Genomic DNA, 17,933 nt, shown 5'->3' on the forward strand with positions numbered 1-17,933 from the left:
TGCAACAAGCATGGAACTCCATCCCACAAAATGACATATAGCACCTGTATGATACAATGCATGGACGTTTGCATGCTTGCATTAAAAATTGTGGCATCTACAGCAGTTATTAATGTTCCACCATGTCACATTGTGTTGCCTAGACAATTGCTTAGCCTAAATTGTATAACGGTTCGTTATATACAAAAATAAACAGTTCAAACGCCGATTGCAAATTTTGATGATTTTATTTTATTTTAATAGAATGTTGCACAGACGATTCCAAACACTTTCAAAAGAGGTTACTCATTCAGTCCACATACATCTGCCCGTCGAAAAACTGCTGGTAGCTCGCATGATGAGAAATTACCGGAAAATAATCGCGTAGATTGAGTCCTTCAGTAATGTTTTACTGCAAGTACAAAAAAATGGGACGACCTCGAAGAGAACCGCACCCAGCGAAAACGAATTCCGCCCCGAGCCAACATGCCTACGAAGGTGGCCGCAATTTCTAATTAAATTATATCCAAACGAAAACAAAGACAATTAGGTTGATTTAAATATAGGCCTGGCTCCGACCACCAACGTGAAATGATCTCTTCGCAAATTACATGATAAATTAACGAGAAGCCATCGAACGCGACCTACTCGTCCAGCGTTCGACAGACGACTGGTGAACTCATGAACTCGTCTCCTCCACGCTGGGAGTAGACGTCACATGACCTCACCGACCAATCACACGCACGCTTCATTCACGCTACAGATATAAGCCAATCACAGAACAAGTTACAACACATGAAAAAACCTTTTACATACAGAACTCTGGGCTTCCCCTGATCAGTCTCTTTTCAATTTCACCTCGAAATCGGGGACTCCCATTCTCGTTCTCTCTCCCACACCGTGAGAGAGCAGTTATCACACAGTTCCCATGCAGGGGGGGAATTACCGTCTTTATCTCGGTTGGCGGGGAAACACTGTTCCTTTCTCACTTACACTAGCCACTGTCCCTTGTTCTAGAACCATTCCACACGTTAAATGAACATTATCAATAGTAATTATAATACAAATTTCTTTACCAAATTAAAATCATTAAAAATAACCTGAAAAAGTAGGCCTAAACAGGTAAAAATCTAGTACAATGGCTCATTTGTGAATAATTACATAAAAAATAGTAATGATTAAAAATGTCTAATAAAATACAAAATACCTTCTTAAAAACATAGCAAGTGAAAAATATCAACCCTAAAATATATAACAAACGGTAAAATATAATTAGAAAGATTTTTAAAGAAATATTTACATTCATGAGAATAGTTTAAAAGAAAAATTATTTAATTAGGAGGGCAGGGTTCTGCAACATTACATTACCTCCCCAACTTTTCAATTAAATTAACACTACATTTAATTGGAAAGTTACAAAAGTGAAAAACTTATCTGTACAAAATACATACAAAACATCCTGAGAAAATAAATGCATCCAGTAATTAAAACCCTTATTTATATAGAAATTCAAAAAACTGTTACTGCAACACTGTAACAACATCAATTCTTTGTTAAAAAGCCAAAATTTGAAAACATTTCTCTTTTTACAAAGTGTCAACAACTCTTAACAAATGGTTATCTCCCTCTCATCAGTGCAAAATACAAATTACTTTGAAACTGGCTTCTCTACAAGCTTCAAGCAGACACCCCCTGGTCAACGAAGAATCTTCAATAACAACAAAAAACTCTGAACAACTACTTTTACAACTGTGGAAACCTCAACACCAGCTGCAATAAACTCCATAACTATCTCAATGACGACGAAAAATCTTAAACTCCAGGAATTACGTCTCCATGACTACCTCGACGAATACAAAACCTCCAGGAATTACGTCTCCATGACCACCTTGACGACGATAAAAACTACTCAACGACGATAAAAACTTCTAACCTCAATGACGACGACAAATAATCTCAAAACAAATTATCTCCTTTAAAATCCCTTAAAAACCGCTGTTACTCTGATTCTCTGCTGCTTCTGACAAACTCCTCAAATCCCATGAAATAACCGCTTTAACCCACAAATTAACCAAAATCTCCACTCTTCATATCTGCACTAACAAAACTTTGACAACACTATCGCTTCAAAACTGTTGACACAAAATTTTCCTATATTCCATCCAAAAAAAAACAACTTCTAAAATTTTAAGATTCTTCACAATACTATTATCATAAATTCAACCACTGGACAACACTTATTTCCAAATTCTAACTAGTCTGCTCAACATTTGTAACCCAGGAACTACAACTTCTAAACAGATTCATCAACTTCCTAAGACACTGAAACTCGTAGCAAACTTTCCACAACAAAGACAACTCTAAAACACATTAAATTAGTTATTGAAATTTTAAAACTTTTTTATAACACACTACCTTATCACTCATCATATTCAAATTTTCTTATTAAAATGTTACACCTCATAGCATTTACACCAAATACACATTAACTTAATTCTGTATCAACATACTGCATTTTCATTTGACATTATTCACTTACATCTTCTATTCTCATTAATCATAATATAAAAAACACAAAAACATCATTATCATCACACATAAAAAATACAGTTCTTTTTCCTCCAACTTCCTTCTCAATCATTCCTAACTCCTGAGCTAGCCGAAAGGTAAGGGCGCTCATTTACATCCCTTTTAGCTGCTAGTCAGCTCGGCTAACCTTTTATACAAATTACACACAAAAATACACAAAGTCCTACCAACTTTCTTCTCTTTCCTTCCTAACTCCCGAGCTAGCCGAAAGGTAAGGGGCGCTCAATTACAACCCTTTTAGCTGCTAGTCAGCTCGGCTAACCTATTACACAAAAAAAAATATAGCCACAAATTACATAAAGTTTTTCCAACCTCCTCTATCATTCCTTCCTAACTCCTGAGCTAGCCGAAAGGTAAGGGGCGCTCAATTACAACCCTTTTAGCTGCTAGTCAGCTCGGCTAACCTATTACACATAAAAAATACACACACTCCTTCCAACTCTCTTTTCCTTCATTCCTAACTCCCGAGCTAGCCGAAAGGTAAGGGGCGCCCAACTAAAACCCTTTTAGCTGCTAATCAGCTCGGCTAACCTATTTCCAAATTACACACAAAAATACACAAAGTTCTTCCCCTCATCCTTCTCAATCATGCCTAGCTCCCGAGCTAGCCGAAAGGTAAGGGGCGCTCAATTACAACCCTTTTAGCTGCTAGTCAGCTCGGCTAACCTATTAATGAAATTTAAAACAAAAAATAATACAAAGCTATACACAAATATACACTGCACTTGTCATTACACATCAAATTTTAAGCTTTAGATATCTCACTTAAATTTCCACAAACAACAAGTTGACAATTCTACAGTCATGGCATGACAAATACTTCATCAAGATACAATCGTATGTTTCTATTCTTCAAAAACAAATTACATGAACTAATGCCCTTCCTTAGGTTTCAAACCATATCTCCCCTTTCAGCAACAATCGCACATAAAATTAACCTTGATGAGGGGTGGGAGCGACCAAGGAGAAGGGACTCACCCTTGCAAAAAAAAAAACATCGGACTCCATGCCGGAAACATATTTAAAATTAACCTCCTGGCCCCCCAGCTGCCTCACAAACCATCTTACACACAAAAACAAAAAAAAAAACATTTGCTGCTTATTTAGGACAGTACCAAAATTCACCTAAACTCTGGCCATCATGAACACACAACTGCTTCTGCAGCTTCAAAACTCGACGACTGTTATGCATTAACGTTTAGTATTACCTTTCATACCTTTAATATAGGATGTTGTTACCCTGTCATTCAATCCAAAACAAATATTTACCATTACCAATATGTGTAGCATTTTCATTTAAAATATTTAACCATTTCAAAATTATATAATTTTCCCAAAAACAACTCATACTAAATTTCCGTTAACATCATCTCATGACACAGCATTAAACAAACATTAACCAAGTGCAATGAAATTCACACAATGTAAACATTTCTTCACGTAATATTTAATAATTGTCTACTTAAAAGGAATTTATACCATTATTATTATTATTTCAAAACAGAAAATATTCACATTAACTTTGATGTATTTATCTTCCTACTCTTTAAAATCTTGTAAAAAATTGCTGTCATAATCTTATTTGTGCATTTCTATATTATCCTATCATTATTCTTCAAAAAATACAAAAACTCTACAGAATACAAAACATTAACAAGTATACAATTCAAAAAATAAAAAATCTGAAAAACATAAAAAATAAAAAAAATGGCAAAATTTGCAAAAAATTTAAAAAAACATCAAACACGACACAACTAGTTTTGACTCCACCCCTCCATCTAGGCAGTGGGCCAAACAAGTCAAAACACACTGTTTCACTATGTTGCATTACCCCTGTCCATTTACCATAACTTTCTTCTGCCCTTGAACAGAACAAAAAACTGTTTACTATCTCGGCGATAGTTCTGTACACATGCTTCCACACCCAAAACCTCTGACCATGTTGCACAGTTTTTCTCACATGGATCAGGGCAAAATTTTTAGTTTGTACACTATTCAATACACACAACCCACATCTTCGTACATTACTGCTTACATTTTGACAAAATTTCCCCTTTATCGTTTCTCCGCAATCTGTCAAACTCAACTCACTGAATACTTCCTCATCAAATTCGTCCTTAAGTGTATTTGAGAATGTTTTCATTTCAATTTCTACTTTCTTCATTTGTTTACACAACATCCTGATACCGTGTGTATTACCTCTGAATTTACTAATTTTTTCAACCACATTGTCCAAACATTCCCTGTTTCCCTCATCTAGGAATTTTTCACATTTATTCACAATGTTTACCTGCTCATGTACATCATGTACAACAACTTCCACATTTTCTTTTGACACTATTATTTCCCTTTCACTAGTTCCTAAACCAGTTTGTTCCCTTTCCACTTGCATTTCTGCCACATTATTTGCACACCCATCTACTTTGTTTGTACATGTAGCTACCTGTTCAATAATTTCATCCTTCATCTGTGATAATTCCCGTTTTATTTCCTGCGTGTTTTGTGCTAGACCCTGTTCTAATTTTAGAGTAAAATTCTGTTGTCCCTGTTTCATTTCCTGTTTTTATTCCTGTTTTAACTCCTGTTGTCCTTGTTTCATTTCCTGGTTGTTTTGTTCAAATTTTTGTGTCATTCCTTGCATCATTTCCATCAATCTGTGTAACATCTCTGACCCCCCCATAACCTCAACTGGGCTGCTAATTGTGTGAGATTCCATATCCTGACTTAGTTTGGCAGGATGTTCCATGTTTACAGGTTTTTCCTGTTGACATGAAAAATCTTGCTCTATTAAACTTGTTTCCAAATTTGGATTTGACTGTTCGGAATTTTCTACATTTTCCTGAAAACCCATGAAATCTGATTCGCTGCTGTTCGTACTAGCGTTATCCATGTTGACATACACAAATTACCAAATTTTACACAAATACAAGTTAAATTCTCTAAACCAATACAAATAATACAGTTTTCTTAAATTTTCCACTTGCTATCATCGGCGATTCATCCCACGTTGTCCCGTGAAGTGACGATCTCGAAGTCCCGCGATGCAACAGGCCTGAAGTCCCACGGTGCCTTGGGTCGCTCTGTCCCTCGAAGTACCGTTTTTCGTCGTTTCTCTGGAACACTTCACTCGCTGAAGCCGCTCGTAGACTCTCGTCGCGGAGAAAAACCGCCTTCGCCGCTCAGCTGCTCCGATAATTCTGGAAACACTTTGCCGTTTTCTTCTAAACTGTTCACTATTTGTCGTAGATTGTTGTTATTTGAGGTTATCGTAGTCGCAAACTTGTTTCGAGAATGTTTATATTTTTTATTTACTGCCGAAAATGTCCGTCTCAATCTCAGGGTCGTGTCCAAATTCAAGCCCCACGTTGGGCGCCAAATATAACGGTTCGTTATATACAAAAATAAACAGTTCAAACGCCGATTGCAAATTTTGATGATTTTATTTTATTTTAATAGAATGTTGCACAGACGATTCCAAACACTTTCAAAAGAGGTTACTCATTCAGTCCACATACATCTGCCCGTCGAAAAACTGCTGGTAGCTCGCATGATGAGAAATTACCGGAAAATAATCGCGTAGATTGAGTCCTTCAGTAATGTTTTACTGCAAGTACAAAAAAATGGGACGACCTCGAAGAGAACCGCACCCAGCGAAAACGAATTCCGCCCCGAGCCAACATGCCTACGAAGGTGGCCGCAATTTCTAATTAAATTATATCCAAACGAAAACAAAGACAATTAGGTTGATTTAAATATAGGCCTGGCTCCGACCACCAACGTGAAATGATCTCTTCGCAAATTACATGATAAATTAACGAGAAGCCATCGAACGCGACCTACTCGTCCAGCGTTCGACAGACGACTGGTGAACTCATGAACTCGTCTCCTCCACGCTGGGAGTAGACGTCACATGACCTCACCGACCAATCACATGCACGCTTCATTCACGCTACAGATATAAGCCAATCACAGAACAAGTTACAACACATGAAAAAACCTTTTACATACAGAACTCTGGGCTTCCCCTGATCAGTCTCTTTTCAATTTCACCTCGAAATCGGGGACTCCCATTCTCGTTTTCTCTCCCACACCGTGAGAGAGCAGTTATCACACAGTTCCCATGCAGGGGGGGAATTACCGTCTTTATCTCGGTTGGCGGGGAAACACTGTTCCTTTCTCACTTACACTAGCCACTGTCCCTTGTTCTAGAACCATTCCACACGTTAAATGAACATTATCAATAGTAATTATAATACAAATTTCTTTACCAAATTAAAATCATTAAAAATAACCTGAAAAAGTAGGCCTAAACAGGTAAAAATCTAGTACAATGGCTCATTTGTGAATAATTACATAAAAAATAGTGATTAAAAATGTCTAATAAAATACAAAATACCTTCTTAAAAACATAGCAAGTGAAAAATATCAACCCTAAAATATATAACAAACGGTAAAATATAATTAGAAAGATTTTTAAAGAAATATTTACATTCATGAGAATAGTTTAAAAGAAAAATTATTTAATTAGGAGGGCAGGGTTCTGCAACATTACAATTGCATTCCTCTAAACTATTGTCTTATTGGTGTTGGGATTTATTTTCCATCAGCGTATTTTCAAGGTTTTTAACTTTATAGCATACTTAGATGCAAGATTGAGAAAACTTTCCTAAGAAATTTCAATTTGTTAGTATTGAAATTTTTCTATAGCAATATTTGTTCCTTGTATTTGTTTATGTACATTGTAGACAAATATATTAACTAGCATTAGTGTAGTTTTAAAAGTCCTTGAGATGATGAAGCACTGTAATGACTAATGACAAGTTAATTACTTGTGATTTCAGGTTGCATTTGCGCACCTTCTCCCTAACTTCATCGAGTGCTGGTGGGACACCTTGATACTGGACATACTGGTATGCAATGGCTTAGGCATTTGGGTTGGATTGAAGATATGCAAGATTCTGGAGATGAGAGAGTACAAGTGGGTCAGCATCAGGTATGTGTGTTCATGTTCCTAATGTGAGATGTCACTTGTCAAAGGGTTGAGTTTCAATTGAAAATAGTCTGTTTTTTTTTTTTTTCCACCACTTTTAAAGTAGGAAAAATTTTCTTCCATTGTAAAAAATAGTAGTCAGAAACACATAATAATTCTAGCATCTCAAGTATGTTATTAATTGAAATACTAAAAACATTTAGTGTTCTCATTTTTTAACAAAATGTTTTAATACATACGTAATGCATACACAAACTGGATGATTTAATTAACAGTTTCGTAACACCTTTTGTAACATTACATGACCTGGCCTCCCCAATTTATATACGAATATTTAAGAGGAATAAATATAATGTTTTGTCATTCAGATAGATTAGCTGATTATTTAGCATCGAGGTCATAGTGACCTATTTTTTCATATGTGCATTTTGTCATTTTAAATATTCTTTAAATTAAATTTGGTATTTAAATATTTTTATTCAAATAAGCAATTATACTATATTTTTACGGGTTTCTAATTGGTTTGCTGAGTTATAGTTTATGTATGTGACTTTCAGTATTTTATGCACTTTAAGTTTAGGTTTTATGACTATAATTAAGTAAGTGTGTATTTAGAAGCTATAATTATGATTCTAGAACATTGAGCATTGTGTTGATAAAAGAGAGGTTGAGAGATATTTGTGCGACATGACGGCGTCACATTTCTGGATGTTTTTGCAGTTGCTGAGGCTTTCTTACAATGGGAAAATCGGCAGATGCCCTTTTCCCAGGAGAGTCTGGAATTTTATCATGTCTGTGCGCCAGCCAATCAGAAAAGACCTTGTGATTTTTCATGTTATATTTTTTGCAGGAAAAGTCTTGTTGCTAGGGTTAGGAAATTTATGTGCTACTGTGTGGGGCAAATAATTGTGTCGGGCCCTCTCCTTATTTTAAATGTACACATTTTTAAACTCCACAATTTAAAACAATCTAAAGAATTGTAAACATTATTGTGGCTATAACTGAATGTGATCTGCAAGCAATGCATAGCGTTTAAAGTTTTCTACGTATTCTGTTAACAATTTTGAAACTCAGCCGGACCTTTTTGGAGCCTGGGCTCCGGTTATTTGGGGATTTTGCTTCCCCCCTCCCCCTTGCTACACCCTCTGGATGGCCCTGCGTGCATGGTTTGTCGACGGCGGACTGCAGAGTTGTGGTTGTGTGCGTGACAGGGACATCCACTCGACGTCCGGCAAGATCAAGCGTGCGGTGCTGCAGTTCACGCCCGGCAGCTGGACGCATGTGCGCTGGCTGGACCCCACCTGCACGTACATGCGCTTCTTCGCCCTGTGCCAGATGGTGGTGTTCTGGCAGGTGTCCGAGCTCAACACCTTCTTCCTCAAGCACATCTTCGAGATGCCTCCCTCGCACCCCATCGTGGTGCTGCGGCTGGTGCTCATCGGGGTCATCGTCGCCCCGTCCGTCAGGTGGGGTCACGTCGCTCTCTTATCTTTTCTTAATCCAAAATTGCAACCCAGAGTGATATTGTACCTAGTGTGTTGGAACTGCTCTCCACAATGATGTCATTGTAATTATGACTTTGAAAGCCTAAAAGTTAATGCTTTGTAGCATTTGTTTCCTCCTAAAAAAAGTTCTTTTATGTGTTACAATTTTGTTCTGGGCGAACTATTTAATTATCGGAGCCATTAACATTTTTGATTTAAAGTTATTCATGTCATAATTCAAGGCATTATATGTTAGGTTATGGAACATAAATTAGTCAGGGACAAAAATCTGCAGGATTTTGATAGGTTCATGGCAGTACTTTATAATTTTCATTTCACAATTACGATTTGCAAGCACAAGCAGGCCCCCACAAGAAGGCTGTTTAATTCCATGGCCCCCCTCCACCCGTCTTTATTTATGCCTATGATTATGAAGAACTGCCAGAATGTATATAGCTAAACTCGGGCTGAATGCAAGAAACACAATTTAGCCAAGGGTGCATTATATTTAGCTTTGTCATATTGAAGAAGAGTATATTAATTGTCTGGTAATTAGACAGTTGTTGAATATTAACAAGAGTGGGATTTTCAAGTGTTCTAGCAGCAATATAGCACACCACCTTTTTAAAACTTAAAGTTTCAACTCTTCTTGATGGTTCAGCCAGGTGTCGAATGGGGGGAGGGCGGATGTGTTTCTCCCCCAAATTTTGAGGACTATATTGTATGCTTTGCTTTTGCAGTCACACTTTAAATATTATGGACTGTCAAGTTCAAAAAAACTTTGCCCCCAAAATAAACTTCAGGCTGAACTTCTTCCTCTTGTATTGAAGAGGATTCATTTTCTTTTCAGTTGATGACGCAACCATTCTAGGTGACATCTACTCTTTCTCATTTTGAGATGATGTTCAAGTTATCTTCAATGCAATTTACGTGAGTTGAGAACGTGTGGCAATGGTTTCCCCCGCAGGCAGTACTACAGCTACGTGACGGACACCCAGTGCAAGCGGGTGGGCACCCAGTGCTGGGTGTACGGGGCCATCATGGTGACGGAGGCCATACTGTGCCTCAAGAACGGCAAGGAGCTGTTCGAGCAGGCCCAGGCCGTCAACATCATCATCTGGCTGCTGGTCCAGCTGCTCGTGTCCGTCATGTGCGTCTACGGCTGCGTCCTCTGGCACAAGTACTTCCAGGTGCGCACTGGGCCGTCTTCTACAGTGGTTAATACTTTCTGGAAAGGTATTTTTGGGAAAACTTTCTGTTGGAAAATTTTCGAAAATAGGTATATTTTTACAGAAACACAAATAATATCAAATTTTCTTTATACAAACAGAACCAATTAAATAGTACATTTTGTCTTTTTTTTGTCAGGTAGGACCCATGCCAACTGGTAGCAACAAAAATTTTTTTGGCTTAAACAGTACCAGCCTATATGCAGAAAATAAATTATTGTATGACATAGATCAACCCATCTTTAATTACTGTGTTTTATTTCATAATCGTCGCACGTGCTGCATAATCGTAGCACTGTTATTTTAGGACATCAAAATTTGGAGGAAAAAAATTCTCGCATAAACACCGTATAATGTTTTTAGATTCCTAGCGCTTTGTGTTGGTTTTTTACCGTATAAAACAGTGTATTTTAAAGTTGAAATCTAATATTCATTTGGATGTTACCACATACTTATTTAACTAACAGAAATACCAAGTTGTTTGATGTGTAAATTTTCTTTTAAAGATGTTTTCAAACGTTATAACTTTTATCTTTTTGTCTTCGTCACCGTTGTGTGTCGTATATAAAAATGTAGCCAGCGCTATTTTGCATAATTCACGTTTGGTTATGTTGATTCCCGTATAGAGCGCGCGCACGTAGTCGAATATCGATACAGATAGCTCATTGATTGCATGCAGTGTGCGCACGCTCTGTTTGGTGCCGAGTTAACTACCTTTGATAGCCCATGCTTTCTTGTGGTGTTTACTACGATAGTTATACGCTCCGACTCACGTTCGCGTCACAGTTTGGTTTTTCTATTTAAAGTTGAACAAAATGTTTTTGTTGCATGACTAATTAATTTAAATTGTTTGGCATGCTATTTATTGTATACTCTACTTTTTAAATGAACGTGCTTTTCTTAAATATGTTTTGTTTTAATGATTAAACTGTACCTAACAAAAAATGCTTTTGTGCATAATAGTCGCACCTCTACTTTTCAAACTTGATTTTAGTATAAAATGTGCGACGATTATGCGATAAAACACGGTATATAAATACTCTATGTACCCACAGGAGGGTTGCCTTTGTGTATGGGTTGCACCTTTAATTGTGGGCAAAAAATATAACATTTTCACTGTAAGGGCCACCCTCTAATATCTATATATATGTCTTCACTAGAATTCCATGGATACAAGTGAAGTCTCTGTGTTCCGTGTCTCAACTTATTGGTGCGTAAGAAATACAGCAATGGTATTGATCTTCGGTTCTTCTTTGTCTGTTTACTACAGGAGGATGTGAGACAGCCCACTCTCTCTCCATCCCCTTCCCTTCCTCCTGAATATTTACGATCTCTCCAATTCTCACATTACTTAATAAAAAGACAAAGGAAAAGACTGTTATATATTATACCCTTATTTTCCTTTCGTTGTTGTAATTATTTTTTTACCCATACTTTGCAACAGAGAGAGAAAAGGCAAAAGCTACTTTTTGTCAGTTCCTTCTATAAAAACTTAAAAACTAACTCTCATGAACTGCAGACTTGTGCAGGACTGGAAGAATATAAAATTGGCACTTATAAATTGAACTATGGCTGCAGTTTTGTCACGGTGTTCAGTTGAAAGCATGGGAAATCTCATGCAAAAGCAATACTGGTTGTGCACAGTTGCATCATAAATAAATCTTCAGATAGACACAATAATTGTATGGGTGCCAGTTCACGGGACATTTACAACGAAGAGAGGGATGAATAACCGTCAACATTGCCACATGGTGTCACGCACATGCTCATACACATGCACACTTATTCTTGCTCTCTCTCTGGCTGGTTTAAGTTGTAGATTTATATTTATTAAAAACCAACATAGATTAATTATTTGCAAACATATTGAATCAGACAGTGATATACACACACACAGAGAGTGAGAAATAGTGAGAGATAGGGAGGGAGAGAGAGTGAGAGATAGATAGAGAGTGTGTGTGTGTGTGTGAGAGAGAGATAGAGAGTTAGAGAGATATGCTGGGATGGTCTTACATGGTGTATTATTGTATTGTACTGTTGTACAACTCTGTGATGAAGTATAGCCCTAAACAGATTACATTACAAATGTCCTCCATTTTAAACATTGCTGTGCAGTTTCTGAGATACATTTAATTTCATGATAATGCAAAATTTGACCAGCAACTTTCAGACCAAGCACAATAGTTGCACTTACACAGTCATGTTGTTGATTTATTTAGTTAGATTCATCCGTTTTATTAGAAACACCATCAAAATTAAAATAAATGAACAGTGGCGCAATGCAAGGGTATCTTCTAAAATAGTAAAACTTAACAGTTACCCTTGTAAATTTTATTGCAATAATAATTTTACAGAATGTTATCCAATTAGTGTAAATATGCTAAACATTTCTAATGTAGTTAATTTCCCTTCAGAATGAAGAAATTTCAAGAGAAGCATCTCCTGTGAAAACTCCAGACGGACAATTTAAGCAATGCATAAATCCAGATGCTGAGAACATGTTGGCAAACCACATAGGTATGTGCAACTTGCCAACAATTTTTGTTTAGTTTGGGATATATTTGTGAGAAAGATAGTTACTTCCTAGGGATACAAATAAAATTAGAAATTTGCAGGCTCAGGTGTTATATCCGGGTTGTGGGAAATAAGGTTAAAGGGATGTCAAAAATTAAGGTGAAATTTAGTGGATGATGTGCTAAGCTGTAAAAACAGTAAAGTATAGATAAGACTCGAAAACTTGAGCTGAGTCAAGCATATAGGTAGCTAAAGCTCGATTTGACTCAAAAGTCAAGTATATTATACTTAACAGGATGATACTCAAATAACTTTTACTGATAACTGTAGGCATACCTACATATTTGGTATGTGCAACGAGCATAAAATCACGTACCATTATTTTGCAGACACTTCACAGTGTAATCTCATATTTGTATTATCATAGTTTTCTTTAAATACGGTTAATTGTATATAATTACAAAGCCCAAAAATCGTAAAAATTTATTCCGCTGTTCTTGTTTCAGATATAAAACTGGAAAAGATGCCATTTTAGAATGGCCTGCTGTTAAATCATTGATTTGTAACATAGCAAACAAACTGGGAAAAGAAAATATTTTCTGGAATTTTTCGTTTTATTTTCTATTAATACTTGATCAATAGTTTTGCTATTCCGCACAGCAAAAATAATTATTTTATGCATAGTTTGTTTCCCTTATTTTTGTTTTTAAGAAATTCGTAAGGTGGCGTTTGAAAATGCCTTAGTATTGCAGTTTTTGAAGTCTAGACATTCGTTTCCAATCATAAAATGGCAGAAGAAAAGAAAACTACACTGAGTTTTTTGTTTATTTGCAGTGTGCTGAGGCGCACTGCTTCCGTCACATCTTATTAATTACGTGATGTCTTTTTTGTTTTCTTTCACCTGTGAGTGCGCCGTCCCTTGAGCGGAGTATTACCCCTCATTTTCTCCCTCCAGTGTTGACGTCAACGTGTCCCCTCTCTAGGCGCTTGTGGTGCGCGGAAGGATTTTGCTTGTCGCTTGTAACTATGCATGTGTGTGTTCTTACGCCGGACTAATTTCCTTAGAGTATAAAGGGGCTGGGCGCGCTCGCCTCGTTCTTAGATAGTATATAGTTCTAGTGCGAATAGTTTGTCGCGGGTGGTGCGTCCGGTCACCGGTCATGGGTGGGTGAGTGTTGGTGTGTAGTGGCTTGAATTCCCCTTCGCTTACGTTTGGCCGCCACGTTCAAAATTCTAAATTTTTCTTTTTTCATTTATACTAGTTCTTGTCCTCGGCGCCGCCCATGGCCGGGAATCCGGCCCGCTCCCGTCTTAGGAGGATATGTACATTTTGCACTATCGGGTTTCCTTCTGTTGCGTCTCTCGTATACTTAACGTAGAACGTACCTCGCTTCCTTATATTGTCTGCTTAGGCTCACTATGAAAATGTGCGCGATGCGCCCAATACCTGCAGAAACACTGTTCCAATATATACGTTGTTAGAAGTAATTAAAGACACGTTTCTGTGACACTAGTAATATTTACGTATGTACTTTAAAGTCTGTAACCACTGTTGTATAACCGAACTAAATTATACGCCCCACACGCGCGTATACGAAGTTAGGAGTAGAATTAAGTATTCAATGTTAACCTTAAGGTAGTACTGTTTGACATATAAGACTTCTCGCCCGTGTAGCGAACACATATTGTAAGAGACACGGTTTGACGACTACGGTCACGCTCTACTCAATATTGTACTGTTTAGCTTAACGTGTTGTAAACTTTTGTATTCATGGAATACTTATGTATATCTTAATTTTATATACCTCCCTTTTGATGAGTTGGGATCTATTAAAAAGATACTTGAAATCTTTCTTGTATATGAGTATACTAGTGGTCATCCCTTAATGCACAGTTACCCTTACACCAAGATATACTCTATTTATGCTGATTGATAGCCGTATGCTCCTCCCCGGCAGGTTGGAAAATATCACGACTATATGGGAGGGGTCTGGGATACTTGCTTTAGTAAACGTACATCGTGGTATGTTTCATATTTACATTTTTCATTTTATAAGGTATAGTTTATGTGCATGATTTTTGGCACATCCATTTACTGAAGTAAAAAAAAGTGTTTGAACAAGATGATAGCATGTTTTTTTAAGGGGAAATATATTTAAAAAATTCAGAAAAGTGTATTTTTGAGTACAGTAAGTCCTTGATTACCAGACACTTGTTTAATGGATATTATATTTTGTTAATTTGGTTAACAGACGCCGAAGTCATTACTGCTGACATTTCCTCATGGCAAATAACAAACAGGCGGGGTTGGTGCTTCTTGAATAGCCTGAGTATGCACTGAATAATTCTTGCATACATGCATAATGCTTATCAAAGGTTGACTTAACTGTTTTTAAAGAGTGTCTGTGTATCTTTTCTCCCTTTCTTATAAAAAGGAGGGTAAGATTGGGCGCTAATACATATTTACAATGTGTGTGGCGAGAAAAAAGACAGTCAACTCTTCCCTTCCATCTGCATGTGCACCCCGTTGTGACTGGGAATCTGTGCAGGTCATTCACCAACTTAACTGGTCAGTAAAATACCGTATTTACTCGTGTATAGCGCGCCCTCGTGTATAATGCGCACCACGATTTTTGCAACAAATTCTAAAGAAAATTTTTTTTTTTCCCATAAATAAATTTTACTAACATTTTGTGGTACCTGTTAGGTAATTACCTATGAAACAAATGATTTAAATTGATGTGTGGTGATGCGTCAGGAAAATACGTAAACTCTGCCGTGTAGACGGAAGATAATGAAGCGCTGTATCGTCACAACTGCAACGGGGGAGTGCGGGAGGGAGGCAGACAGGAATGTGACGCGGAGGACTAGATGACTCACCGGTAGCAGCTGCGACAAGGAAGCGGTAGGGGGAGGGGGAATGGAGACAACATTCTCTCTCTCTCTTTTATTTTACTAGCTGCGCTGGCTTCCTGTAGAGGGGGAGGTATAAAAATAAACAAGAGACCTGCGAGCTTGCGCGCGCACGTGTGTGTGTGTGTGTGTGTGTGTGTGCTGTTAGCGTGTGTGCGAGACCAGGTTGTGTGCGTGCGTGCGTGTGTGTGAAAGAAAGGCCTTGTTGCTTGTGCGTATGTGTGGGGGCTGGCCAGAAACATCACCCGTCAGTTAACGACTTCCACTCCTCCTCCCCGCCGGCCCCCTCACTTTTTTTTTTTTGCCGTGTATAGCGCGCATCCTTATTTTTTTCCTTTACTTGAGGGGGAAAAAGGGCGCGCTATACACGAGTATATACGGTACACAAGCATTGTATTACAAACAGTTTTGTAGCCAGTCTTTAGTCCTTTGTTTTACAGGCACTGTGCGTTCACAGTGTGTTTACCTGAGATACAAACAGATAAAGTTCTTAACAGTTCATTGCATTCAGTGAAATATTATTATGAACGTGTTAAGTTATACGTAGCCATGTGGATGAAAAAAAGAAAGTAATAAATTGGCCTCTAGTTATGTAAAGAAAGGTTTGCATTGAGTTCCTCCCCCCCCCCCCCCTCTTTCATTGTCTAACTGCCCCTTCATCATAGGCATGTGAGGGTAAACAGCCAGTTGTCACTTGTGCTATCAGCTATCACTTCAGGACGATTTATACACTCCCGTGCCGTGATAGCCCGTGAAGCCACCAGTAAGGTTCAAAATATTCTTCTAGGAATTTAAAGTCTTTTGTTCACATTCACCTGACTTGTGTCCGTGCCGCTGCAAACAGTGCTGCCACCATCACTGTACTCTGACCTCTGATTATTGCGGAAGATATTTTCTTGTTTCACGGCCGTACAACTTGTTTTACGGCCGTACAACTAGTCGATATTTAGGAGTGTAGCAAGACAACGGATGAGACACTATTCATTGTGAACATATAACTCAATATGAGATCACAGTCGTGAAATTATGGGCCGACCATGGCACTGTCAAGTCGCTGGTGTGTTTGAATTAGCCTTTACTTGTGTTCTTCTTTCTCTCACCCTTACTTTTGACAAGGTCACTGGACTAATCTGTTTACAACCTTCAGTTGGCCTTATCCAACCTGACAAGGTTTTGGTATTGTGTCTGTGCTGCAATGCGTCATCCCGCTATGCCGCCCAGCCATAAACTTTTAATTCATTTTTGGAAGGTTTAGGAACCTAACCCAGGACATTAACATTGTTCCTTATGGGGAAATTTGATTTAATTAATGGACATTTTGTTTAACAGACACTTTCCGGAAGGAAACGTAACCTGTCCGTTAATCGACCAATGTTGCTCAAATATGCTACAAAGGGGTGTTTTTTAAATCCAACTGGTATCTAAAAATACTCAGTAGTGTGAATGTAATTCTGAAGAAGAGCCTTTTGTCCATAAATATTAAAATTAAAATTAAAATTAACTTTGTTACTTCCTGGCATGTTTTCAAGTCCTAAGTCCTTCTCATAGATGGCATTGCAATACTAAATAGCATTGCAATACCTAACCTCACAGCTTGTTAAAACTGTAAAATACTTTATGTATTACAAAACTCTCTTGAATAACAATTTTGAAATATCAGGAAGTTTAAAAATATATATATTTTTTTTTAAAGAAAAGATTCTCGGTTCTCCAGAATCCAGTGTGAATTAGGTACTCAATTAAAAATCATAAATAGGTATGTATTATTCATATAGTTTACTCAACTTGAAGGTATTATTACTGTACTCGGCTCGACTCGAAAGTATATAATTTTTTAACTCGGCTTAACGCAAAGGTATATTATTACTGAACTCGGCTCAACTCTAATGACTTTGCAGGCTCTTTCATCTCTATAAAACAGGCACCAGTCCGTGGAAATACTTGTAAATGCTCTGTGCGTGGACTCGCAGGGCAGTTCTGTGGTTGTCAGGGTGGGCTTCAGACCATATGGATAATGTCGGGGCACAGGGAGCAAGGCTTGCACAACTCTGGTAGCACTGGACGGATACGGAGATCCGACTATCTGCCTTCAGGAGTGCCTTGTAACTGTTAACGTACACTGGAGCATGGAAGGGAAGATTGCAAATTTTGACGTACTGTGCTTTATTGCACTCTATATGATACACAAGCCTGATGGCACGCTGGCACGATGCCTTGTTGTGACTGCAGTAGATA

At 37.7% G+C, this 17,933-nt stretch overlaps 1 protein-coding gene across 3 annotated transcripts in view; it reads left to right on the forward strand.

The window, feature by feature from the left end:
- The window catches only part of LOC134546308 (phosphatidylserine synthase), a 45,602-nt gene that overhangs the window by 15,102 nt on the left and 12,567 nt on the right, over positions 1–17,933 (forward strand). For 2 of the 3 annotated variants that reach the window (XM_063389032.1, XM_063389034.1), the window contains exons 4-7: positions 7,410–7,561; positions 8,770–9,024; positions 10,010–10,232; positions 12,686–12,788. In XM_063389032.1, the coding sequence (XP_063245102.1) occupies positions 7,410–7,561; positions 8,770–9,024; positions 10,010–10,232; positions 12,686–12,788 (733 nt within the window). The remainder of the gene's footprint in view (positions 1–7,409; positions 7,562–8,769; positions 9,025–10,009; positions 10,233–12,685; positions 12,789–17,933) is intronic. The other variant, XM_063389033.1, reaches the window with a different exon arrangement.

The sequence above is a fragment of the Bacillus rossius genome, chromosome 1 (genome assembly GCF_032445375.1).
Source record: "Bacillus rossius redtenbacheri isolate Brsri chromosome 1, Brsri_v3, whole genome shotgun sequence".
Classification (NCBI taxonomy): Eukaryota; Metazoa; Arthropoda; class Insecta; order Phasmatodea; family Bacillidae; genus Bacillus; species Bacillus rossius.